Source organism: Maniola jurtina, chromosome 4 (assembly GCF_905333055.1).
Source record: "Maniola jurtina chromosome 4, ilManJurt1.1, whole genome shotgun sequence".
In the NCBI taxonomy this organism is placed as follows: Eukaryota; Metazoa; Arthropoda; class Insecta; order Lepidoptera; family Nymphalidae; genus Maniola; species Maniola jurtina.
In genome coordinates, this window is record NC_060032.1 from 16,166,997 (window position 1) to 16,193,455 (window position 26,459).

At 35.9% G+C, this 26,459-nt stretch overlaps 5 protein-coding genes across 9 annotated transcripts in view; 3 read left to right on the plus strand and 2 right to left on the minus strand.

Moving 5' to 3' along the window:
* The first annotated feature begins 95 nt into the window (after positions 1-95).
* LOC123864262 (nudC domain-containing protein 1) lies at positions 96-2,451 on the plus strand. Its single transcript, XM_045904565.1, has 2 exons — positions 96-1,468; positions 1,940-2,451. Exons 1-2 carry the CDS (start codon positions 232-234, stop codon positions 2,428-2,430), a joined length of 1,728 nt encoding a protein of 575 aa, XP_045760521.1. The 5' UTR covers positions 96-231; the 3' UTR covers positions 2,431-2,451.
* Positions 2,452-3,136: 685 nt separating this feature from the next.
* LOC123864266 (box C/D snoRNA protein 1) lies at positions 3,137-5,398 on the minus strand. 2 transcript variants are annotated; one of them, XM_045904574.1, is made up of 5 exons: positions 5,232-5,398; positions 4,856-5,132; positions 4,089-4,407; positions 3,628-3,780; positions 3,137-3,516 (listed from the first exon to the last, which is right to left on the minus strand). In XM_045904574.1, exons 1-5 carry the CDS (start codon positions 5,282-5,284, stop codon positions 3,167-3,169), a joined length of 1,152 nt encoding a protein of 383 aa, XP_045760530.1. In that variant the 5' UTR covers positions 5,285-5,398; the 3' UTR covers positions 3,137-3,166. The 2 variants fall into 2 exon arrangements, with proteins under 2 accessions (XP_045760530.1, XP_045760531.1); XM_045904575.1 differs by having other exon boundaries at positions 5,169-5,291.
* A 287-nt stretch (positions 5,399-5,685) lies between these two features.
* LOC123864273 (PAXIP1-associated glutamate-rich protein 1A) lies at positions 5,686-6,472 on the plus strand. Its single transcript, XM_045904582.1, has one exon. It carries the CDS (start codon positions 5,795-5,797, stop codon positions 6,251-6,253), a length of 459 nt encoding a protein of 152 aa, XP_045760538.1. The 5' UTR covers positions 5,686-5,794; the 3' UTR covers positions 6,254-6,472.
* LOC123864268 (mitochondrial mRNA pseudouridine synthase Trub2) lies at positions 6,467-9,004 on the minus strand. The gene is made up of 6 exons (XM_045904576.1): positions 8,990-9,004; positions 8,742-8,926; positions 8,332-8,523; positions 7,661-7,877; positions 7,155-7,291; positions 6,467-6,767 (listed from the first exon to the last, which is right to left on the minus strand). Exons 2-6 carry the CDS (start codon positions 8,863-8,865, stop codon positions 6,517-6,519), a joined length of 921 nt encoding a protein of 306 aa, XP_045760532.1. The 5' UTR covers positions 8,866-8,926; positions 8,990-9,004; the 3' UTR covers positions 6,467-6,516.
* A 1,275-nt stretch (positions 9,005-10,279) lies between these two features.
* The window catches only part of LOC123864260 (protein FAM102A), a 97,568-nt gene continuing 81,388 nt past the window's right edge, over positions 10,280-26,459 (plus strand). For 2 of the 4 annotated variants that reach the window (XM_045904562.1, XM_045904561.1), the window contains exon 1: positions 10,280-10,538. The gene's annotated coding sequence lies outside the window, so the exon portion shown is untranslated. Of the gene's footprint in view, positions 10,539-10,595; positions 10,692-26,459 lie in introns of those variants that run through there. The other 2 variants (XM_045904564.1, XM_045904563.1) reach the window with 2 other exon arrangements.

The window sequence follows — 26,459 nt, forward strand, 5'->3', positions numbered from 1 at the left end:
AATTACCACAGAGAAATTAATTTCTGTGGCATGTGGTCAAAACTAATTTGTTTCTGATCTGTGACTCAAATCCGACTGGTATATAGTGATCTGTGCTCAAATCAAACGTCAAATTTATTGAGTGAAAATTCATTGTTTTGATTTTTCATTTTTGAAGAAAATAAAGTACTGTTTGTATTCTTTTCAATCGAGAAAATATCTATTCAATTAATCACAGCTAGTATTATAGTTATGCCGTCATCTCTAGTGGAACTGCGCCCAGATAGACGCCTTCTGGATCATGAATTCGAGGGATACAAGTTAAACTTGCAATGTCTTCCCCATTTCTGTTTAGAATTGACTTCACCTGTAGATAGGCTGTATCCTGACGAAGTACAGTTCTCCTTCGTCCACGCTAAGCTCTTCGCTCTCCATAACCATTTAGTGTTGGATTTTTGGGACCACCAATACAACTACTACTACGTGGATGCTTCACAGCAAGTACGTAATGTAACTTTCGATAATATTAACGGTACATTCCAAACTGCTGCTGTCTACGATGTTCCTGCTCATGTTGAAAGAAAATCTGGACATTTTAACCTATGTCTCATGTTTCCTTCCAATAATTTAGCTGTAATAAGCGATGGCACAGGTTACATACATATTGTTGATACAGGCACAAGGAATAGGCCCGCTGGAGACAAGCAGAAATGGATTACTGTTTATTCCAACCTTGTTCTCGGAGAAGGTAAATATTTTACCATTGTAGATACAAGGATTCAAGATAAAAAAGATGTTGAAGTTTTACATTGCCTCCTTCAATCAGTGGAGCAACAAGAAAAGCATTTTGACTCTATTCTTACATGGATAACATTGGAAAACGATGGTCAAGCATGGAAACAGTCATCTATGAAACAAATTCAAGGCAAAGGTATTGTCCATTATGCAGCTATAGAAACAAGTTGTAATGCTCTTTATGTAGCTTCTGATAATTTATTTAAATTCATATCAGATTCGGAAAAAGAAATTGTAGAGAAACCACAGGAGACAAAGCAAATAATTTATACTTGGCTGCAAACAGCTGACGATGTTACAATAACACTAAAATTGCAAAGTAATTTTGACAAGAAACATTTTTTTGTTAATGTCACACCTTTGGCAATAAAAATCAGTTATGGTGGCAAAGAATTTTTGAATGGCAAATTAAGGCATAAGGTAGACAGTGAGTTAACAACTTGGAACATACAGGAAAATGGTCAAGTGGATATTTTGATAACTAAGTCTGAGAGCTTGACTTGGGATGAGTTGATTGAAGGTGGTGATAGCAATGGGGAGCAAATAATTGATGCGAGCCTCGTAGAGGAAGTGCATAAGAGGCTAGCTCACTTGTGCTCCGAGACAGAAGTGGTAGCTGACCAACAAGTGCCTGGTCTGAATACACAAGAGTTGGAAGAATGTGATGCAGCATCTGAGGAGGATACTATATTGGGTGAGGATTATATTCATTACTATACAATGCCTGTAAATGCCCCAAAATATTGTCTAGATTTAGATTTATTGACTCCTTGGTTTTCTTGAATAAGAAGTAGCCTATGTCCGTCCTAGGAATGCAAGCTAACTCTGCCTGTCAAAATCGGATAAATGGATGGGCTGTGAAAAGGTAGCAGACTACACATACTTTCACATTTATTATGTACTAGATAATGCCCGCAGCTTCGCCCGCGTGGATCCCTGCAGCATCAGGATTGAGGAGTTGGAATCCAAATTTTTTATGGAACAATGTCACAAAGCTCCTTTATTGATTAAAAAAAAAACGCAAATCGGTTCATAAATCTCGGAGATATCAGTGTACATAGGTAATGATCTTTCTTTCTTCTCTCTGGGCTGGTTTCCACACTTAAATGTTTCCATGGTTAGATTGATATTGGTCCATTATTAATTTATTTTGTTTTTATTCCAGTTCGCATGGATACAACAAACCATGAAATAACACACAGGGTTTCACTAAGTGTACATCAATACCTGTTCAGCATCAAGCTAGAAACCCATGAAGTACCAGCATTAGCTCTAAGACACGACGTAGATGCTTGCATATGGCAGCCATATGCACAACTAATAAACACAGATACTTGGCCTATGAAACATGACGGGACTTTAATGGCATTCGGTTATGTACAATCCTCAAAACAGAATAGAAAATTCATTACTTGTTCACCAAACTTTACATACAGTGTAGTTTGCGAAGCCACACGTCATATTTTCATTTATAAGAATAGCGGAAACCAGGACTGTCAGTTGAGAAAAAGATCCGAAGGTATAATGAAAAATATTAAAATCGGTCAACAGCATGTTGTCAATATTGATAAATACGGTGAAGTTTTGGGTATAAATGCAACAAATGAGTACTTGTTTGTGTTAACAGAGAATTCTTTGATAGCTATAGGGGTTTGAATGAAATATATATTTATATTGGTATAAAGTTTTTATTTTTAGTCAACAAGTTCCCTTTTGAAGGCATTCATCATCACAGGCTACAACAATAGTCTTCAAATATGGTAGTCCCATAATCATCATCGGTTTTCAAAATGCATCACACTGGATGCTAAATGACTTTGAAGTAACAAGCCACAGGGAAAGCTTTCTACCAGCCTGGATCTGAGAAATCTATACTAATATTATAAAGAGGAAACCTTTGTATTTTTGTATTGAATAGGCTCAAAAACTACTGGACTGATTTCAAAATTTCTTTTACTATTACTTAGAGGGATTCTTCCGAATCCGTATAGGCTATATTTTATCCCGGAAAATAGATAGGATTTTTCGTGGTAGTGTCCACCCGTGCGAAGCCAGGGCGGGTCGCTAGTAAAAGTATAAATAGGCTGGCTTCACTTGAACACATGATTCATGTAATAAACCTACGGCAGTACGTTCCTTCTCTATCTCCACTAGGCCCACTCTCTTAGGCCACTGTGCTGTGCAAGCCAGAATTGGTGGGATTGAACTTTATTGCTTAAGAGTGCTATTTGTGATTCCTCTGGGCCTGAAACTATTAGGTATTGTGTGGTGCAACTCCAATTTGAGACACTAGTCCATTGATCCTGACAGGAATCAAACTTGAACGTTTTTTACAAGGCCACAGCTACTGAATCAGATGTTGAAACATTTTTTTGAGTTTTATCTTCAATAATTATTTCTCATTTTCATCTTCACTACAGCTAATACTCTCTTCTGATGAATAACCAGTTGTGAAAAGCAGGTTTTTAGGTCTCTTCTTTTTAGCTTCTTTAATTTCTTTTTCAATCTCTAATTTCTTTTCCTCAGCAATCTTCTCTGTTAGTAAGGTTTTCTGCCTTTTTCTCTGATATCCATCTCTGTTTTCTGAAGTATTTACACCATTCAGGGTATTTTTATCTGCTGTGTTAGACTTTGTGGTGTTTTCATTTCTATTAATGTAATTTATCATATTTTCTATTTTTTCTTGCCTATCTTTTACATCTTCCTTTTCTTTATTGTCTTTTCCACAGTCAAATTCATCATCTGTAAAATTAACATTAAATTATACTTGATGCTAATATTGATAGTAATATTATAGGCATTATTTCATAGTTATTGTACTTGTGAGAGAATTTACATATTATAAAATATTACCAGGTGTCACAATTTCAAAATTGTAAGCATGATCCTTGAGAACAACAAATATAATGGGGAACTCCACAATACATTTTCCTGACAAGTTTTCTGCCAATGATTCTGTTGTGTCCAGTTCAAAGAACTTTTTGGCTGAACCTTTCAGTTTTTCAGCTGTAAGTAAATAATTAGGTAATGTCAAGAACATAATATTTAAAGGACTATGATAAGAAATCCAAATTTATTCTTGAATACTGGTTTTTTCATATTTTCATGAAATTAGAACTAGTTTCCATAATCTTTTTTTTTTATTTCAAGGCTATAACTATTAGTATCCAGGATCTTTGAATAGAAGTCTTCAATGTACAAGTGTGAGCAACTTACAAATAGTTATCTGCAATAGATTATTACAGACTTCCACTAGTCAACTGGCTTAAATTACTAGATTAAAAGAATATAGGTTACATTGTTATACTTTTTACCTTTCAATAAAACTTTGACTCCACTAAACCCAATAGATTTATAGTACATCAAATCCTTGGAACCATCGAAGGCTGGCGCATCAGGATTTAAATACTTATCAAGCAGTTCTGACAGTTTCTTTTTCTCTACACACTTCTCATCCACAAACTTCAGGGGTTTGGTTTCAACATTAGGGAAAACCCACTCAACACGCCAGTTGATCAGATTTGTTTTGTATATGTATTTTGTTGTATTTATTTTGTGTCTTGTAAAGTTTTGTGCAAGGAATTGTAGAACGGTTCCTCTCTGTCTCGCTGCCAATCTCAGTTTGTGTAAATGCTGAAAAATAATAGTACACAAATAAACACTAGCAAAAGCCATACAAAAAGCATCGCACATATTGAAAGTATGCAGTAGTCAATTTTAAAATAGTCTCATATGGTAAATACTTGTTAGTTTGAGACATGAAGATTCATTAAGTTTTTTTTTTTTTTTAAATATGAACAAAGGCAAGAGGTGTCAAAAAGAGGGCCATGGAGCTATGGACAAACACAAGTTCAAGAAGAGTTAAACAAAGTAACCTTCAGAGGTGCAATGCACAGGTTATAGTTTCCCAACTTCTGCAGTCTCTAGTCCCAGCACACTCCACTCTACCTCATGCATTCTTAAATTGCATAGTAATAAATCCCATTTTAAACTTTTACACTTGTAAGATTAAGGCTATTTTTATATAATCATAAGATTAAATCCAACATAAGTTAAACACAATTTCAGTAACTATACATACTATAGGTAAATCCTTATCTATCCTAGTGAATCTTTTTTTCTCGTCTCTCTTCACAGCGTAAACAAATCGCGCGCATTCTTCTAATAACCTATAATCGCTTAGCAAGTCTGTATCAGTAAAATCTTTCATGTAAATGAACTTCGTGCGATCTCTCACGCCGGTACATTCAAGCTCTTTCTTGTGTATCCTTACACAATCGAGGCAGCATGTCTTTACTTCGCATTTTGGACATGTGTAAATAGCTTCTTTAGACCCACAAACCTCGCAGTCACCTAGTCTAAAAAGAAAGGATATATTTTATATAGGTACTTACTATAATAACATCTATAAAATTCTGCAGAAATGATTGTGATATTGTGTTATTGATTAAACATACCTAGAAGGTTGTGATAAGTCAGTATCCGAATCACTATCCGAAGACGAAGACATTTTTTATTTGTTTTGCTTTTTACAATGTTTATTGAATGTACTCATGTACTAAATTGTGTGGTGATTGTGTGGTTTCATAACCTAAAATAGAAACCACATAATGATGTCAATGTCAATGTGACAACGATGAGACAGCTGTTAAATTGCACAGATTATTATAAAACACAGAATAAATTTATTAACCGACTTTGAAAAAAGGAGGAGGTTCTCAATTCATCGAAATCTTTTTTTTTTTAATCCACAAATGAGCAGTTTTTTTATTAATTTAAGCTCTGGATAAAAGTTTTTCAATCCTACAAATCTGCGAAATCAGAAAAGGCCCAAATGAGCTAGAGCACAGAGCCGTAAAGCAAAGATAACAGAAAATTATTCTCTTTGGTTTTGTGATTATTTTTCTGTCATATATTCTCTTTGTATATTTGTATACATTTAATGGTGTTTTTCAGGTTTTCGTAGTTGTATTTACTGCTGAATTAATATTATGGTAATTCCAGTTGAAATTTATTTAAAATGGGATCAGAACTTCAAGGTGACGACTGGGAGCTTGCCTGTTCAGACGACGAATTATCAAAAAGCGGAGTTTATATCGGAAAAAATTGGATGCCGGATCCAAATGAATTAGAAGAACTTTACAAATCTATTGAAAAATCTGGTACATTGAACCTCGAGTGGAAATGTCCTGGCCGACGAGCACCATCCCCTGTGCCTGTGAGCAAGGAAAACCAAGCCGATATACCGACGTCTCCAATACGTGAGGAGAAATCTAACTTTGATTTCATGGATGAAGTCAGTTCTCTCAGATTGCGAGTTCGTAGAGAAGGTGAGGACACGCTTCGAGGCTCAGCGAAAAAGAAAACCACTTCTTTTGATGGTATTCTCTCCAACATGATTAGGCACAAAAGGATAGAACAGTTGGAGAAGCAAGCTAACACTCCTACTTCAAATACACCATCTAGTAGTGCTAGTTGAGAAATATAGGTATTTAGCTACAAGAAATATGGACCTATTCATGTGTTTTTTGAAAGACTACAACAATATTATGTGTTCTGTCTAAGCAATGTGTATTTTCTCACTTGTTAGACTATTAGTTTTTTTTTAATTTTTAATAAAAATGGATTCAACTTCTCTGTTTTAAAAATGCATGTGTTATTTGACTTTAAGATAAGTAATAAAAGACAATAATTGTAATAAAACTCTTTTATTTATTTACATTATAATATCTACTGTGATTTTTAAACACTCAATTGTGCTGATTTTGGTTTTAACAAATGCTCATTTTCTTCTAATATCTGGCGGCATTCATCCATATTGTTTAGAAGATGTTCCATCTGCCAATGCTTCCTCAACAAGGCCAGGCGGAGATCAAACTTGCCTTGCCTGATACACTGCACTCCTGTGCAATGCGCTACTGTCTTGAGTTGAACGCCTAGATCATGGACTAGTGTCCAGAGATATTTGTCATATTCATTTACAGATTGAATTTCTGAAACAATATAAACTGTTAAAATATTCCACTCGATACAGATGTTCAAATAAATAGCTATTCTTGTTACAATACAATAAAGGGTAAAGCTCACACAGAGTTGCAGATTAAAACTTAACAATTGCCTCCCTTTCTATTGTGTAAACTCTTATCTTTCTCTTATGAGATAAAAATTACATGCTGTCTCATTTCTCAAGATCAAGTGACAGGTCTGCCATTAGTAGCCTACAATAAAATAGTGTTTTAGAAGTTGTCTATTTTGCTTAATTTCAATCAGGGTTTGCTCATTTGATATGCTTCGCAAACAATAACAATTTCTATGAGTAGATTATACTCAATTACGATACTAATAGAAGATAGAGTAAAAATTGGAAATAAATTACTTACCTAAGGTAAAGTTGGGCGGATCAAAGTGCACACATTTGATTCCATAAATAACTGGTAGCTTACTGTTGGCCGGCCTCAGCAAGCCTTCTGATGCAAGGTCATAAGTTGTTTGTGAGTCCATGTGAAGGCCTGATAACCTGAATGTATTAATATTTATTAGTAATTAAGTCAAAAAAATCTGTTGGTTCAAGAATCTCTCATAGAATTACAGAAAAATAAAAAAAAATTTAAACTATTTTTTTTCTTGGTGGTAAAATCAGAACTAGTTACAGGGAATTGTTAGTTAGTAAATTCATTACTAAATAACAACCCTTTGATCCCAGTGCAAATCCCATGGGACTTTAAAAATGATGCAGGATCTTTCATCACTTCATTCACTTTCTAGGTCTTTCAACTATATTATGTCAATCTGTATATCCATTGTGATGATGATTGAACGATAAATCAACAAACAAACATATTAAGAATAGTATTAGTGATATTAATAAAAATTAATTCTTACTTACTCATACATAGTTTTCTGATGGGCTGCCTGTATATGTGCAACCACTTTATCCATCTTTGCCCGGGTCACATGGCCGAATGTCGCCCTCTCCATTGTTCTGCCATTCCAAAAGTATGTGTCAGTGGCTTTGCCTAATTGTCCATGCACTTTGAATGCACGGGTAGGCCTCCCTGTGTTTAGGAGGTATGTTAGTTTGGTGCCATCATTGATCCCTAATACTGGAAAACAAATACATTTGTTTAAACTTTAAATACAATATAAATTTTAATAAGATTCTGTTGAAATATCAGAAAACAATGTTAAGGGTGTTGAAAAATTTTATTATGTAGTTCTAAACCCATGACTTGGTAATACAACTTCAATTTGTCTATGTGAATTTAGGTTTTTTAAGGATTCCATGAGAACTGTTTGATTTTCCAGGACAAAAAGTAGTCTATTTCCCTCCCTTGAATTGAAGCTTTATATTTATCAATTTAGTTAGATGAATCATGAAAAGCTGGCAGAAAAACCGTCTTTTTCTCTACTGAATTGACGTTGGCGGAATTATTGTAGACCACAAAACCACAATACAAAGAGCCATAGGGAAGAAAAGCAGAAGAAGAGAGACAGACACAGACTTTCACATTCATAATAATAGTATGGATTAATTGGGAAACTTTCCTCAATACATACATAAAACACCACTGCTAAACAATCCTAAATGTGTAGCCCAGCTGCATCGGAAGTCTGTATGTATATATCTGGGCCCAGCAACTAACGGATCATCAGCATAGTTTGGGACTAACTTAACTTGCATAGGAGCGTTTGTTGCCCCTACAATCTCAACTCGTTTCTCTAGAGGCCTGTCTGGTAAAGCGTTTAAGTCTGCAATTAGAAATAGATTACATAAAACACTTTCTTCATTTACCTACTTATTAAGATGCATGTAATATTTTAGAGGTAAGTAGGTAGGTACATACTGGTCAGATATCTTTTGTGGTTAATTTACAAGACCGAGTATTAGTAAATACCTAGCTAAAGTTTTGAAAGGAATTCTAAATGCGTTGTAAAGTTTTTTCATAGTAACATAAACATAAGCTAACCTCGACACAAATTAGTAACAATAATATGCTGCACATGCTGTACGGACACACAGGAGGGTTTATAAACACAAATAAGTCCATTTAAACTTTTGTAAGCAACAGCGGCATTTCGTATTTGAACCATGTTGACAACAGTACATCATTCATTGCAGACAAAGAGTATGTAATCAGTAATCACTATTCACCAAAGACTACAATATTATACTGGGTATAATATTGTATTGTATAATATTGTACTGGCTATTCACTAATTATTGCAGAAAACATAGACGTAGAAGTTTTTAAGAAACATAGGTTTTATAGTAGGTAGGTACCTACCAAGTACCTACTTCGTGGGTACGGCCGTAACGGCCGTATATCATATCATAGTATATCATAGTCATATCCAGGGCCGTAAAATAATTTTTTAAAAAAAGCACATTAATGACAGCTGCTTTTGACGTCATTTTGCACGTCAGCGGTGTCACCAGTGCTTCTTCGAACCTTGCTGACCTCTACTAATACACGCTAGACTTACAATTGACGACTTGTTTTGGAAGCAACTTGATTATCGCCGTAGGACGCCACCGCAAGCAATTTCACCCTCTGGTAACACATGGGCGGTACGTCTGGTGCCGCAAATGTTCATGGGCGGCGGTAATAACTTAACTTTTTACAAATAAAAATACTTTATGAAAAAAATTACATAGGTAATATAAACGCTAAGAATATACAAACATCAAAACGCGCTCTACATTTAAAGGGTGGAGAATTTTACAAGGAAGGATATCATGAAGTTGAAAGGGAAGTTTGGTTTAGAAAAAAAGTATGTGGGAGACTGATTTTTCGTCCAGACCGTACTCACACAGGGAATTGTCACGTAGTCTTAATTTTGCCAAGTGTACGCGGGTACCGGCGTGATCAATTCGAAGACGATTAATTAAGGAATATACTTCTCTCTAACGAGAGTGACAAATAGTATAAGGTGACCTAACGAATTGATTTTTTTTGAAACAAGTGTTAATTAAAAATTTATAACACTTCCGACAAGTGAAGATTACAGTAACTAGAAAAGAGCTAATAACTTTCAAACGGCTGAACCGATTTTCTCGGATTATAGCTGCTAAGAACACTCTCGATCAAGCCACGTTTCAAACAAAAAAAACGATGCCACAGACAGATACACACGTCAAACTTATAACACCCCTCTTTTTGGGTCGGGGGTTAAAAAGAGCCAAGGTCGTCTTGGGATATCAGTTTGTAGCACACCGCTTACATTTGACATAAATTGATTCAGCAAAAGTTGAGTCCCGAGAGCACTCCAAATTGCTTTTTGCTAGTGAGCGGTGGTCTTGAGTATAGTTTATGATAAAGTGTATAATAATATGGTTTATGAAGTGGACTGTGGCACTCATTTCAACTAGTGATTTTATAACAGCATTTCAAAAATGTTATTTTGTATGGCACATGTCCTTCCAGCGTAGTTTGCTTATGTCAATTTCAGTGGTTCAACATTGAAAACATTCTTGTCTATGACTTAGTCTTTTTATGCTTAGTTTATAGTTAGTAGTCTGTGGCGTCGACTGTGTCGTTGAATCGTTTAATTTGCAATGGCCGATTGAAAAGACGGGTTCGGTGGCATATCGCGGCCGTTTCTATAGATTCTTCCATAAAAACATTTTTTTATAATACTGACTCGGAAAGCCAGTAAAATTTTGTGAAAAACAGTTAGTGTATAATACTGTGATTTAGAATTCGCTGTGGGTGTTTCAAAGACTCGTTTACGATTGTAATTTTTCGTGTGAAATTTTGTTATTGGTAAGTTGGCATAGCATTAAATGAATCTCATTGCTTTTGCTTCCTCGGATTGGTATTGCACAAAGCGTATTGTATTGGTGTTGTGTTGTGATGTTTCGCGAAGGTATGGAACGTTCGATTTGCCACAAGTTCAGGCATTGCCAACCCGTTTAGGTAGGTAGGTACGTTTTGTGTTGCCTTGCATCGTATCACGCAACCTGTGCCAATTGGCATTATTATTTTACTTTTCATTACGTTTTTCTTTGTTTTTATTAGCATTACTTTACTTAAACATGCCTAGTGCTTATATTATACTAAACAAGAATAGAAATAGAAAATTTTACCTGCCTAAATACTTGTTTTCTTTTCTTTTTTTTTTAAATTAAATAAGTCAGTAATATTTTCTATTATTAATAACTATTTAGGTGTTCTTTAAAGTTGATCTGTTGCGGCTTTCACAGTTCATGCCTACACTTCAAAGTGATTTCACTTCCCTCTTTTTTTCATGCCATTCTATTCATATCAAATACCAAGCGTGCAGATCTTTGCATGATGGAATGTGGGAAGACTTAAGTACTTACTTAATCTAAATATTATAAAAGGAAAAGGTTATTCACTTATCTATCAACCCGCAGTTCAGGCTATGAGATGGATCACTCTGAAATTTGGCATACGGATATCTAATACAATGTTCCAAAAAACACAGTAAGGAAGTAAAATAGGGGTTTGAAATGATCAGAATGTTCATAAAATAGTGTCTTATATGAATTATGTTTAGCATGTAATTTGAAAAGTGTAATTTAAATTTTAAATATAATTAATTGCTCACTTTTAATTGAGTATTTATTTATTCTTATTATTTAAATCAATGACATATGTATATCAAATACTAGGCAATGCCAGCAACTTCGTCCTCATGGATTTAGATTTATTCGAAATCCTATGGGAACTATTTAATTTTCCAGGTTGTTATTATCATATGTGTGTGTGTGATGCTATCTCTGCATTTTTATTGTGCTAACTGTCAAAATTAGCAGTTCAGAAAGGTAACAAACAGACAGATAAACTTACAAATTTATAAAATTCGTATGGATGTGCAGGTTCACAAACACACATCGTTTACAAAATAAAATCAAGTGCAATTCAGACTCACAGAAATGGTTCCATACCATTATACAAGTAGTATCACTTTATTACTTAATTGTTCTGTGATGTGATTACAAATTCACAGTGCTCAGATTTTTCCTTCATTTCCCTTTTTCTCTAGAGATATTGAACCATAAGAAACAACTCATAATATAAGCAAGGAAAGATATATCTTTCAGTTGCAAGGACATCTAAAGATTTTCTATATCACAAGAAAGTAAAATATTTGAGGATTAGTTTTGGCAAATAGACTCATATGAGTGAATCAAGCATGACGTCAAGTATCTTATCACAATACAACAAAGAACAGAGCATATATGTAAATTTAAATGGTTGATGGAATGATAAATTCATTGTGCTTTTGTTGAATGTGTTTATAAATAGCTAACTGATGATAGTGAAATTGAATACATAATTGAGGTTAAAATTTCGTTATCAGTCAAAGGAAATTATTTCATGCTTATACAGCTGTCAGCTAAAAATAAAGAAATATGTGTTTCACAGCCTTATCAGGGGGGGGGAGGGGGTATTAAAGATGAAAGCGTAGGTACGTGTTTATGGCTCCTTTTTCATATATGGAAGCCCACCTGAAAAATAATTTAATTGAATTTTTAATTCAGTATTTGGTCTTGGGTCAACATTCTACACCAAATACTAAAATTTCAGGTTTGTAACTCATTTTGCCTACAAACTAGAGACTGTGACACGTGGACAGTATAAAAAGTATGTAGTTGTGTTCGAAGCGTATAGTTCGAAGGCTGATATTAATGATCCGACTCATCAACGCCGAAACAAAAACAGAGCTCACATAAATCTGTGTCATCGCCTCGTGTATTGGACGTGTGATAAATAGACCCCTGTCTGTCACATGCGCTGTGCGACACGGCATATCCGAAAGCTATAGGATACGAGCTTCTAAAGCTACGGCCACACCTGCGTGTTGTGAAGGCGGGATGCGGGATCGTCCACGAGCGATGCGAATCCTGTTAATGTAATCGCGGAAAAAAAAAAGGGAGGCGACCGTCGCGCGGCTGACGTTCCCGCTTTGCTCGGGCAGGTTTGGATGATGTTTAGTGCGAGATCAATCTCGCATCTCTTAAGTTTGCCTAATTTTTGTTGTACTCAGATCTTTTTCGGACGAAAGTTACGCGAACGTTATACGAATACAAGCTTCATTTTTTACTCAGAATCATTGTAAAAAAAACCTTTTGCCGATTCATTGTACTTAACTCGCGGTTAAGTTAAAGTAAAGTTAAATTAAGTTACTAAAGTTTTGTAAACGCATATTTTTTTTTTATTCAATGAAAAGGCAGGCCTTGGCTGTAATCTCACCTGATGTTAAGTGAAGGTACAGTCTAGGATATAAGCAGATTAAGCCTAGAAGGAGTACATAATATAGTAGCATTTATTAAACTATTCTCTTACCCCTTATCATTTAAATAATCCCTTGACGGCATGTCTTCGTCGGTACTCTTGCTTAACCTCGATTGAAATATGGGCTCTAAGGTAATTAATATGACATGTTCGTACTTCGTAGCCCTAAGGCCTTGGTGATGAGACTGCAACCTTTCAATATTTCCTCATCAGTCATCAAATGAGGCCTTGATACAGGCGCTTATCGAATTCAAAACGCGTAAAACGGTTTTTTGTGGCCGTTTAAAATGGTAATCTTCGGCCACCAATCGACTATATTTTTTTAATCTTGCTAGTAAAAAAATTGCAGAACAGTAGGTAGGTACGTGACCATTTGCTCGAGTAACTATTTTGGCCGTGACCTGATAGGTTTTATGCGTTTGCAATAGTCATTTTTTTGTTAGTTTCAATGGGTAATGCTGGCTATACACGATCAAGTTTACTGGTCAAGCTTGCAGCGGATTTAAATCGGGCACGGGCGTCCAGTAAACTTTACGTGTATGGCTATCATTTGACAGGATGCCGCTTCAAGCCCGCTACAAACTTGACGGTAAACTTGATCGTGTATGATCATCATAAGTTTTGAGTTAGCGACTTGTACTGTAATAGGGTAAAGTGGTAAAGACTTTGGCCTAATAGTTCGGGCGTCCGGGGTTCCATCTCGCGCTCCTCTATGCACCTCTAACTTGTCTCAAATATGTACATACATTTTAAGCAATTAAAATATCACTGGCTTTAACGGTGAAGGAAAACATCGTGAGAAGGAGAACTGCATGCCTGAGAGTTCTCCATAATGTTCTCAAAAAAATTAAAGAGTCAAAAATTATTAAAAAAGCCCGTCATATTGAGGACCTGCTCATTTTTCCAAAATCACTAAATAATGGTGGAGCTCTACAAGTCTTTAAATTACAGCCTTTGTGTTCTGTAGACGAATTACAGGAAATGAAATCTCACAAAAAATCCAATTTACCAAATCATTACGGAAGCTTCTTGTTGCGAAGATTGTTGCGAAATTAGATTGCGCGTCTCGAGTAAAATGCATGCTGTAATGGTCCACTCATTAGCAATCTAATCCTACTAATTAAGTAGGTATAAATGCAAAAAAAGAGATTCCATGGGATTTATAAAAATGTTGAACCAATCCAAAGATCAATTCATACCTTTATGATACATATAAAAATATAAAAACAAAAAGCTTACTGCCTGACTTATATATCAGCGCACAGCTCAAACTACTGGACGGATCGGGCTGAAATGGCATGCAGACATCGACTTAAAAATATTTTTTGAAAATTCAACCCCTGAGGGTGTAATATAGGCATTTGATTTGTGTAATCAACGCAAATGAAGTCGCGAACATAAGCTAGTAATATTATATTATACGAAATATTGCTTGAAGTACAGACCGTGGCTCAAAGTGTCTGCGTTATACCATATCATGACTAAACCGATCTTGTTAAATTATACAGAAATAGCTTAGATCAATAGTCCACATTGACCGCAAAAAAATATTATTAGTTTTACGGAAAAAAAACGAATTCCACGCGAAAATAGTAGCAAGCATAACTAGAATTAAAAAAATTATGCGAATTAAAAAATTGTGTTTCCAAGGAAAAATTTTTCGAAATAGAATTTAACAACAGCTATAATTTTCTGAATAAATTCTGCAATAACATGACGTCTATAAATTTAGTAATGGTTGAACCAACTCCGACGATTATGTTTTGTAAGTCAGTGGGCCTTACGGAAAGTGACATAATAAACACGTTAGTTATTGCTGCTTATAAAAAAGTCACGTATGACCAACCGAAGATTACTCGCGCTTGTGGAACAACAGGTTTTTCCGAAACAATAAGTAGGTATTTAGTGGCACAATGTACCTAATGGCAGTTGTTAAACCACGCGTATCCTTGTCCAAAGGTCCTTATAAATTCTGAGCAGGCATGCTCAAGGATTAGCCTTGGTTATGTTTCACATTGTACCCACCAGAAATTCTGTAGTCACACTTATCACACTAATATTATAAAGGAGAAAGTTTATATGTGTGTGTGTGTTTGTTACTCCTTCACGCAAAAACTACTGGACGGATTGGGCTGACATTTAGAATGGAGATAGATTATACCCTGGATTAGCACATAGGCTGCTTTTTATCCCGGAAAATCAAAGAGTTCCCACGGGAATTTTAAAAAACCTACATCCACGCGAACGAAGTCGCGGGTATCAGCTAGTTGGTAATAATGGAGCCTAAGGTGGAGCGCGCTTACCTAGAAGGTATTTAACTATTCATTTTTGGGGAAGCCGGAAGGGCATTTCATATTTTAGCAGTGCGTATTAGAAACGAGGACCACTTTTTACCCGACTGCGGCAAAGCCAAAAGGAAGGGTTATGATTTTAGCCGTGTATGTATGTAGGTTTGTATTTATGTCTGTTCCACCATAGCGCCTAAACTACTGAGCCGATTTGTTAAAATACACCAAGCAAAACAAAAATAATTTTATACCTATCTATCGGCAGTTCGCGGGTAGTAATCGGGTGTTAGTGCTGTTTAACTTTAACTTGTTTCAGTCATGATAATGACGTCAGTGTTAATTTACGTCACTGTTTGTTTTATTATATTAAATGTAACGCGGCAAATACGTACACAATTTATAAGACGTTCCAGTTTGACGTTAGATTCTGTAAAGAACCTGAACATCGTATAATGGCCCCAGATTACACCGAGTTCGCCAACAATAAGACAATGCTCGTGTTATAATACAAGCACATAATTCGGTCTTTGACTCTTTACACGGGTTGCGTCATTCTCATCCGCGACTATGTAATGAGTTTCTCATTTATTTAGTTTTAATTAGATAAATAACAAAGAAGCCACATATATTATATACTAGCTGTTTCTTACGACTTCGTTCCAGTTGATATTGGTTTAAAACAATCCTGTGGGAACTCTTTGATTTTCCTGGATAAAAAGTAGCTTATGTGTTAATCCAAGGTAATCTATCTCCATTCGCAGCCAAATCCGTCCAGTAGTTTTTGCGCGAAAGATTAACAAACCTCTATTCATACATACAAATTTCGTTTTTATAATATTAGTAGGATTATAATATACAATACAGCTAGATACTCGGGCAGGGTTACTTTGAGAGTATGAGTTCCCTTCGTAATTGCCAAAGTATTCATTAGATTTTAATAAAGGAGCTATCATTTGCTATTCGTATTCCACGTCATAGGCGCGTCTATATCTATGACGTAATAAATGACAAATAACTTGAGAACGTACCGTTCTAATAGGTCTAATAGTTTAAAGTGATTTTGTGAGATGGTGATAATGAGATGAATACGCAGCCGGGTTTGTTTTTGGCTTCGTCTCAAACCAGTACATGGGCCGCGTAGTTTAAACTAATTTTAAAATTATATCTTTGATAACAACACTTTCCAATAAAAAAAATACGAAATGATATTTGCTTATTGGTTTGTCTTGCAATCACGCTGCAACGGAACAACGTATCGTTGTTATTTTTACATGGAGTTAAAAACCTGGAGAGTGACTTAGGCTAATATCTCGGAGTTCTCACGGGATTTTTAAACCTAAATCCACGTGGACATCATCAGCTAGCCTTAAATTAAAACTGCGGAATACCAATAAAGACGACATATAGAAATACGTCACCGAAAAATTGAGATATTTGAAAATTGTGTCGCCTTTGACATCACATGTAAATGTCAAGCAGGCCCGACATTACTTTGTACAAAGTAACGAATAAATGAAATCAATAGTAATAATGATGAAAGTGTCTCAGTTCACGAGAACTTGACCCGCTTAGGTTTTATCAGCGTTGCCTAACGTATTTCATTGTGCTGTACCGCCATAAGCGGGGCACGGCCGCCCGTGGCGTCTCTTATCACTACCGTTATCAGCCATCCTGCTGTATCTGTACCGTTGATAATATGATCAATCTCATCACAACGAGATTGATAATATTATCGACTAGGTGCTGATGCCCACGACTTCGTCTGTGTTAATTTAGGTTTTTAGAAGTTCCGTGGGGAAGTCTTTGATTTTTTCGGGATAAAAACTAGACCACGACTCCATCCAAGACTTTAACTGTACTCACGCAAAAAATCATGTCGTCGATTCGTTGCTTCGTTGCTATGTAATTGAAAGACAAACCAACAAATCAACACACTTTTGCATTAATTATATACATATAGGTATTGATTCGGATACCCGAGATCAAAGATACCGGAATAAGAGGCCTAAGCTTATTAAGGAGTGGATCCGACAGCTCAGCGGAGACCAATCCTTAAGCTAAGAGCCCAAGTCAAAAGGCCCTTGTCCCTGCGAAATTGTGAATTTCAGTCCGTTAATGCTTAAATAATTTTATATCCGTAGGACAACTTGTGCCACTTGTGCTTGTGCTACCACCAATTCGGATTAGATTTATCGAGAAGAGCCAGCAAGAAACTTTTTTTTGAGTCTCCTCCGTGTTTTCTTCTCATTATATTAATTTCAACAGTAAGTCAAAGCAAAATAATAATTAAGTTATTTAAAAATGACGCTGCGTAAATTTGTATTTGGTAGAATTTTGGCCAAATGTGTAGTCACAAGCTAAGCGTTAAATAGTCATCGAAAATGAATGTTCGAATTCTCAAAAGCAATTTAGTGAGTTACAATTTGCGTAGTTTCCATTTCACAGAATACGTGCGCCAAACCAAAGGTCAAAGCTTAAAAATGCAATTTGGCAGAATAACAAAATGAGAAATTTGGACACAGTTGATGTCGCCAAACTTTTTCCGAGTTGTGCAATAGTGCCCGTTATTCTAAATCTTTTTCCACGTTCTAACATTTTTAGGATTCTGCAATAAAATAAGGTAGGTTTCATCCCGATCGTCTATCCGTTCATAGCTGTGACACACAGAAAAGTAGACAGACGGATTGGTCGAAGATATAAGCGTTCCTTTTTTTACTTACTATTGAACCCTAAAAACTTGCAAGGCTAGTTTGTTAAGTTACAGAGCACAGTGTGACGATCGCAATCACCTCCGGAAACTCGATTGCGTTAGATTGATAGCTACAGTGTCACGATCGCAATCACCTCTGATTGGTTGACGCTCGTTCACTATTGGCTACAATGCATTGTTGCAACAAGAATACCATAAATTCAGCCAATCACAACAATTGCGATTGTAATAATGATTGATGCAGGTTTTCGGGAGCCGACCCGCTTGGGTTACATTCTCCACTAATATTGGCTTGAATACTCAGTTGCAGAATACCCTATTCAACCAAACATTACAAACGGAACAGCAGATTCTAGAATGGTTATATTTGCTATCGCAACTAGATTTACAGCACCCTCATGTAATTTCAAGTAGTTATGACGAAGTAATGTAGATACAATAGTGGCATTATTCTTGGTTTCGAGGAGACATTTCTCGCAAACAATCCAGTATTGGACACTTGAGTAAACTGTGTGCAAAACACTCATTGTGACGTCGAGCAAACAACTCTAGCTCGGGCATGTTTGTTGAACATTGTTTTTGCGCGACTACATATGCTTTCGAACAATGCGTTGCTATGAAAAACCTATGTTGATTTCATACTCCATGTTTTTCCGGATTAGTGTTTTTTGACATGGCCATCGGGGTATGAGGAGTGGGGGGGGGGGGGGGTATAGTGGTATAGTGATAAGGGGGGATTCATCTCAACCGCACTATACCTGCGCGACAGGTATATTTTAATTAAGTTTAAGAGCAAGCTCGTCTTACGTGACTTTCTTCACAATATTCTATCGCTGACCTTATCGCTGAAGAGTAAAGGTACATTAAATTTTTCTTAATCACATCTTTGGCCTTAAGTCACGCTTTTATTTACTTGCCCTTTAATCAGGTTTTTAATAAACTTGTCAAACTTCTCGTTGTATGAAATGTTCCAACGTTTTCCTTCTATTTTCTATAATAATATAGTTTATATAGAGTCTACTGACATTTTCTTTATTAACTTTATTTTTCCGTTCTACGCCAGTGCCAGCGCCACAATCGCTTCCGTATTGTATTGTATTAAGTTTTATGATTCGAAATTTCTATTGTTTATAGCATGTGATATCTTGTAAACCTTTATGAGAATGTAGAGTGTAGACACTAGACAGTTGTGGGAAGATATTTTTTTAACCCGATGTTACTCTGTTACTTTGTGTTTAGGTAACACTACTTACTGCATTTAACCAATTTGGACGAAATACACATAGGTAACATGCAGCCCGGGGAAGCAGAGGAAGGCTAGTTCCGAAAAATCAAGGAGTTTCCAAGGATTTTTAAAAAACCGAATCGTCTCGTGAATATAGCGTCCCGTCCCGGCTTGTTCCGGGATAAAATATAGCCTATACGGATTCGGAAGAATCCCTCTACGTAATGGTAAAAGAAATTTTGAAATCGGTCCAGTAGTTTTTGAGCCTATTCAATACAAACATACAAAAATACAAAGGTTTCCTAATTATAATATTAGTATAGATTTATTTGGTGTTAAGTCTTCTATGTCTAGTCTACCATCTTCGCCATAGCAAGGTATATTTATTCTAAATGTATATTTGCTAGACTGCTAGCTTTTTCCTTTAGGAATGGAGATAAGATGTTTGATCTCAAGGTTTCAAAATTAAAACAGCTATACATAGATGAACGAACGTAAGTTAAAATCGATGTAAGCATTAATTGGCTATCTTCATAGGTTTTATCATATCAAATTATGTTGTTTGTAGGTATGAGTATAAAACACGGAAGCCACCGTAGAAAAGCGTTGAAAGAATTGACATGGCCTTGCCATTGTCTTGCGATCGGTGGCAGGCAGACACCGCGACGCGCCGGTCAAAGTCACTGCCAAGTGCCAACTGCATCCACATCCGACACACTCTGTGCCACTGCCGATACAATATACATATGCTAAAAAAATGGAAAAGAGCTAATTCATATTATATCTGCATTAAAATAGTAGTTCTTACTTGGTATATTATTAGTCACTGATTAACTTCGACCACTCGTTGTGCCAGATCTTTTTTCCAGGGACTTGCAAATTGTGGAACCAACCCTTTTGGCGGTGTTTCCACTTCATCCACATCCATGATCCAAATCTTCAACGACTGATAAAATTAATATTATCTAGAATCTTTTCAACACCCGCAACTTCTCTACCAATAGTGTATGAATAAATAGAATAGAATTAATTTCTTAAAACTAACATAGTAAGTCCTTTTTGAACAGCTCTGTAGCTTACCAAGAATTTCCCAATTTTGGCTCACGTCTAGACTCGTCGAAATCTATCGTCAGGCGTGCTCATGCATATTCGTACGTCGTGTCAGCCCCAACCGCTTGTAACGAACGACGCGACGTGACAATTTATCCTATTTATCGCTCCAGTGGCGTGTGGAGCTAACGTCCTTGCTTTCAATGTGTCTGACTGATCATCTATTCACCGACATTCGAGAATCGAGACCACCTCTGCTCGAAAATGTATTCATATTGAAATTATAAATGCGAAAGTGTCTGTCTGTTAGCTTTTCACGGCCTAGCAGTTTATCCGATTTTGATCAAATTAGGTACAGAATTAGCTTACATCCTGGGGATGGACATAGGCAACTTTTTATCCCGGAAAATCAAAGAGTACGTACGGGATTCTTAAAGGCCCATCCGTTTAACCGAGTCATATGAAATTTGGTCTGTACGAATTTGCAACTTTATGCCCTGGAAAATCAAAGAGTTCCCACGGATTTGTAAAAACCTAAATTCATACGAACGAATTCGCGGGTATCATCTAGTGTTATATATTCGGAACATCATTATTCACTATGTGATTGTGAACATTTTTCTTGCTGAAATATATTTGCATAAATTCCCATGAAAAATCGTTTCCACGCGGCACATAATATGTCGACCGATAATTTAAGTGACATGCAATATATTTCAGCTACGCGGCCTACGGTTATATTTTACGGACACGTTAATCTTAAAACAGTGATGATTTCCATACATCAATGATGTTTACAAATCATCTACAATCTTTAATATCATTGATTTCTTCTATTTCTTCGTCCTACCAATTTATCGTGCTCAGGTTACGGATAGAATGCAGAAGAATTCAAAACTGTTTTATGGGTACGATCAAATCATCTACAAACTTTTTAATATCTTTGATTCTTTCTACTTTTTTGGCCTACCTATCCATTATGTGCGGGTCACATTAGATTTGTTGTGTAGGAATTTAAAACTAAATATTTATGGGTTTTGACTTATACGAGGTGTGGAAAAAGGCTTATTATCCCATTGCGGCCAAGCCAAAAAGGCTGTGTTTCTAGGTCAACGGGAAGTACCCTTTAGATTTTCTTGACAGACACGACGGACGGACGGACAGACAGACAGGCAGCAAAATGATCCTATAAGGTTTCCGTTTTTCTTTTTGAGGTACGGAACCCTAAAAAAAAGATGCTCGTTGCAAATAGAGATAGAATGCACGCAACCGTTATACAACGTCTGTCAGCAAAACTAGTTCGGTGTCGGTTTCGGCTGCGGACCGCGTGACCCTAATGGTTGACCCCGATTGTTGCAATCGATGTATTGGAATCTCTTGCTTCATTATTGCTTACTTTATTTCTATATTTTCATTTTGTACGCTTGATATTGTTTGTTAGTAGAACAGTAGCAATGTGAGTTTTTGTTGCTTCTTAACTATTTTTCCCTGTATAGTTATTGCTTCCTCAAAGTAATTTATTTCCGTACGGCAGATCTTCTGAAAAAAGTCCGCAATTGGCAATTTCAAATATTATTGAGCTGCTCTAAATGTGGTTGATGTTGGCTCTTTGGTAGCTTTTTTTAAACTATGGTTAATTCTTTTACGATTCTTCTGAAAGCTTATTTCATTATTCAAACATAGACGAAATGGAGGTATGTCGTCTTTCGTTGGATGTCCATCTGCCTGCTACGTTGCTTTATTTTGCGTGTGGGTTAAAAGTTGGTCTAACAGTTCAAGATTTTATCTTAGAGTAAATCTTCGTGTGTGGTCTCGTATCAAGAAAACAACTAGAACAATGCAAAGAATCTCCGTCGACTAATGACAATTGGTCATCAAGACTCGAGTGATGAATAGAAAGGGAGTAACGACACTAGCCCGGTTCCTCATGCCGACACGACGCGCGACGTCGCAGTTAGCAGGCAGATCGCGTGTGATCAGATCCGCGGTGTCAACGAACTTGCTACTTGCTGAGACCAATTGTTGTCGTTTAGCAACTGAAGTCTAGCTCGAAACGTTCCTTGTGTCTATAAGAATACCATACTATCCATATCTATGCTACATATCGGTGATAAGCCTAGTGATTAAGTCGTTGGCCTCCTATTCGGGGAGTCCGGGGTTCGATCGCACTTCTGACTTCTCGGTCGTGATCACTTGTTTTAACGGTGAAGGAAAACATCGGAAACTTGTCCGTTGAATGTCCGCATGTCTCAGGTTGCTCTAAGCATTTTCTTTTTTATAGGAATTTTGATAAGTTTAGCTTCTGTTCTCTAATTTCAGTTTTATCAACACATATCTTCAACACATTTTAGAAAGTCTGATCAATAAATTAAATAAGTAATAAAAATCACTATATTTCTATTTTTATGAAGCTAAACAATACAATATTTTTGATATGTTTTATAATATCCACACGATATTATTTTCATAACAGTCGGATTTAATGTATGCACGATCGTAATACAATAGCATACGATATGCCATTACTTCCTGTTATTTATTCGACTCTACATTAAAAAGCCCTGGTCACATTCAATGCGAAAGCGGCTTCTACAAGGAACTGTGTGAAGGCATCTATAGTTACTACACCGCTTTGCTGCCTTACTTGCTTCAAACTGTTCCATTTATTACATATCCCTAACTACTACTCGATCTAGTGGCTAGCCTAATCGGCTACAGATCATGGGGTCCCGGGTTCGAATCCCGATTCGGGCTTATTTGGCCCGAATTGGGATTCGGGAGTTAATGAATTTTTCTGCCAAGAAATTCTCTTCAGCAGTACGGAATTGAGAAGTTTGAGTGTAAGTGTAACAGGATATAATGTAAAGGCTTGGGCATGCGCTTGACGTGGTGTTGAATTGTCGTTCCATCGAACTATGAGAGTGAAGGAATAAAGACTGTTTGCCCATACACTTAAACTGCATCATCTCTTACCATCAGATGAGATTGCATTCAAGAGCTAACTTGTTATGGGAAAATATTGTGAACTGTAATAATAGTTGGATAGGCTCCGTGAAAAGTCCGAAATATGGAATCTCGGCCACACAATTACAAGTACGTAAAAGCTTCAGCCGAAAGCCACTTGCGCTCAGTGTAATATCCTGCCCTGCTGTTGCCGCCACGCGTTGTGTGTGACCAGGTCTTAATTTTTGTAGGCAATGTGTTCCACATGGACGCTGCAGTAAATAATATCGAAGTATTTTAAAACGCTCGAGGCAATATCATATCGTAGATATTAATGCTCGCGATAAGATTCGAGTGCTATTCCAGTATATCGCGATTCACTATTGACCTTGGCGAGAGTTGATATACGATTATGTTAACGGATAAAAATGTTGTATAGTTAATGAAAACATAACAGATAAACTGCTAAATGCTAATGTATTTTAATATCGTAACGTATGGTAAAAGACTTGAAAAACTGTAGCGCATAGAGGTTAGGGTGACGTGTTAAAGAAATATACAACCGGTCAAGTGCAAATCGGATTCGCACACGAACTGTTCCGTACATCGTAGAAGATATAACACTATGCACTTTAATTTTTAGGGTTCCGTACCTCAAAAGGACAAAAGGAGCCCTTATAGGATCACTTTGTTGTCTGTCTGTCTGTCATTGCTGTTGATATAAAGATACTGATTTGACTAGTTGTCAAACACCGGATTATTTCTCACATTGATGGCTATCAGTCACCTACATTATTATGGAAAAAAGCATTGTTTGTGTGTCTTCCCATAGTTGTTCCTATTGTCTATATTCTATAACTACACGTTTCACCGATTCTCTATAACTCATGCCAATCATTGTGATTTCTGCAAGTGGTTCTCAATGTTGAAGTATTTATTGCGTTTCCTCGTGTTAGATAATAGTAGAAATTATACCTTTTCTCAGAAGATATAGTTAGAGTACTATAAATAGTAGGAACTATAACTTTTTGTTTTGTTTGTATGTTTAATAGTTAGTTACATACACGTTGGCTAATATTAAGGAAGTGCTTTGTTGTTAAAAATGTACCCAATTAAAATTAATCAATTATTTATTACTTGATTAATATCTAGGCGTTGCCCACGACTTCGTCTGCGTAAGTTTCGGTGTTTAAAAATCCCGTGGGAACTCCTTGATTTTCCGAGATAAATAGTGGTCTATATCCGTCTCCGGTATGTAAGCTATCCCTGGAAAAATTAGCACAATGGTCATGAATGATACGAGGAAAACGTACGTTCAGATGTTTCAACATTACCTTCACATACCTAATGCGTTATTTACACAAAATTTGTGAGTTCCTGTTTACTTAGTGGCTAGTTACATTACGATTTGATTGTTTGTTTGGCCAATTAAGAGGTAATTAGCAGTGTTATGCACTAAATACTTGCGGCCCTTTGATTTAATCTACTTATTGTAATAATTGAGATTTACAACCTTGCTGTTTTTTTTTTGTTACGCACCTCGTATGATTTATAAATAATTTTTATCTATTGCTTAACCGTTGCATGATTGCTAATCCATTGACACTTGGAAAGTATTTTATAAATAATAGTTATATTAATTTTACTAGTTATACGGTAACTAAAGAATATATTTGCACGTCTTCGCCTACACTCCTTCTTTTTGTGTTAAAAAATTATCTGACCTTGCATTTTTAGATCGTTGTCAACCTCATATCATTTTGGGTTTAAGATATTTATTAGTCCACAAAAAATATTCATATTCACTTACCTACAAAGACCTAACAGGTTATTTTATTCTCATATCATTTCTTATAACTGTGAGCAATGATTTTTTTTGGCATAAGCTCCTTTATCCCGGAAAATTTTAAATTTTAAACCTAATCCACAATCCGCGGGCATCATTTTATTATATTCATGTAGGCTTTTACGAAGACTTCCACCGTGCATCGGTTTGAAAGGCAGATTCTACTGAGAAGGGCCGACAAGAAAAAACGTCTTCCGCAAGAATTAAGATTTGACTCATATTATTTAATATTTTATTTCCTAGAGTACATTAATATATTTTTACTATACATCGATGATTTTTACCATGTTTTTGTTATAATATCTGAAACACTTCGGAAATCAATAGTTTTACTATTTACCTAAAAACGAACTCTAAAGATCATCTTTGAGGGTTAAAAATCCAATTTTTCACTGTCTCTGTTAAAGCAAGTTTTTTCTAATTTTGTAACGGAGCAATTAGGAACTTATATCAATCAATGCATTGTAGCTGTGTGCAACTCTCCGACAGGCGGTCGATTCAGTTACATTTTAGATCATTAAAACTGGTATTTTACTTATCAGCAAAAGCTTGGGCATTGATTAATTATCTATGTCGATGTAACGTGACACCGCGGTTCATAAAGTGACGTTTTGACACCACTACAGGGTATCTCTTTCACATTATAATTTCAGGTATATGAAGAAAAATGCTAGTCTAGATGACACATCCGCCATATTGTGAGCTGTCAATATTTTTACTTTATCTAATCTAATTTATAATATTATGTATTACATATTTTAGAATAGGTAGTTAAATAATATACAAAAATCTATTTAAAAAACTCGTTTGAACAATAATGATTTTGCAAAACTTATTTTTTTTTATTTTATTCATTTATTTGTAATCAACAGCGTTACAACTAATATACTAGTCAAAACAAAATAAGGGCCACCACGTTTTTACAGTATTTTCCTGAATTCTTGAGGTTTAAGGGTTGATTAATGATTTGATTGGATAAATTAATTAATTTTTATTGTAGAAAGCAAGAAATAATAATGGAAACAATAAAAAAAAACGTTTACTCCACCTTTTCTAAAAATTAACATTTTTGCAAAAATAAATCAGTGAGAGAAAACAAATTGTAAAAAAAAAACTAAGTGTTGGTTGATATTTTGTGACCTACCTCAGTATCTGGTATGCCCTCCTCGTTCTCTAATGCACTCTTGAAGCCTGGAAGGTACACTTTCCACCAGGTGTATCACTGTTTCTTGAGGAATTTGTTCCCAGCTCGATTTTAAAACGTTTATTAGCTGTCTTTCATTGTGCACGGGTTGGTTTGTGCTTCGAACACTGCGTTTCAGTAAATCCCACATGTGTTCAATGGGATTGAGATCCGGAC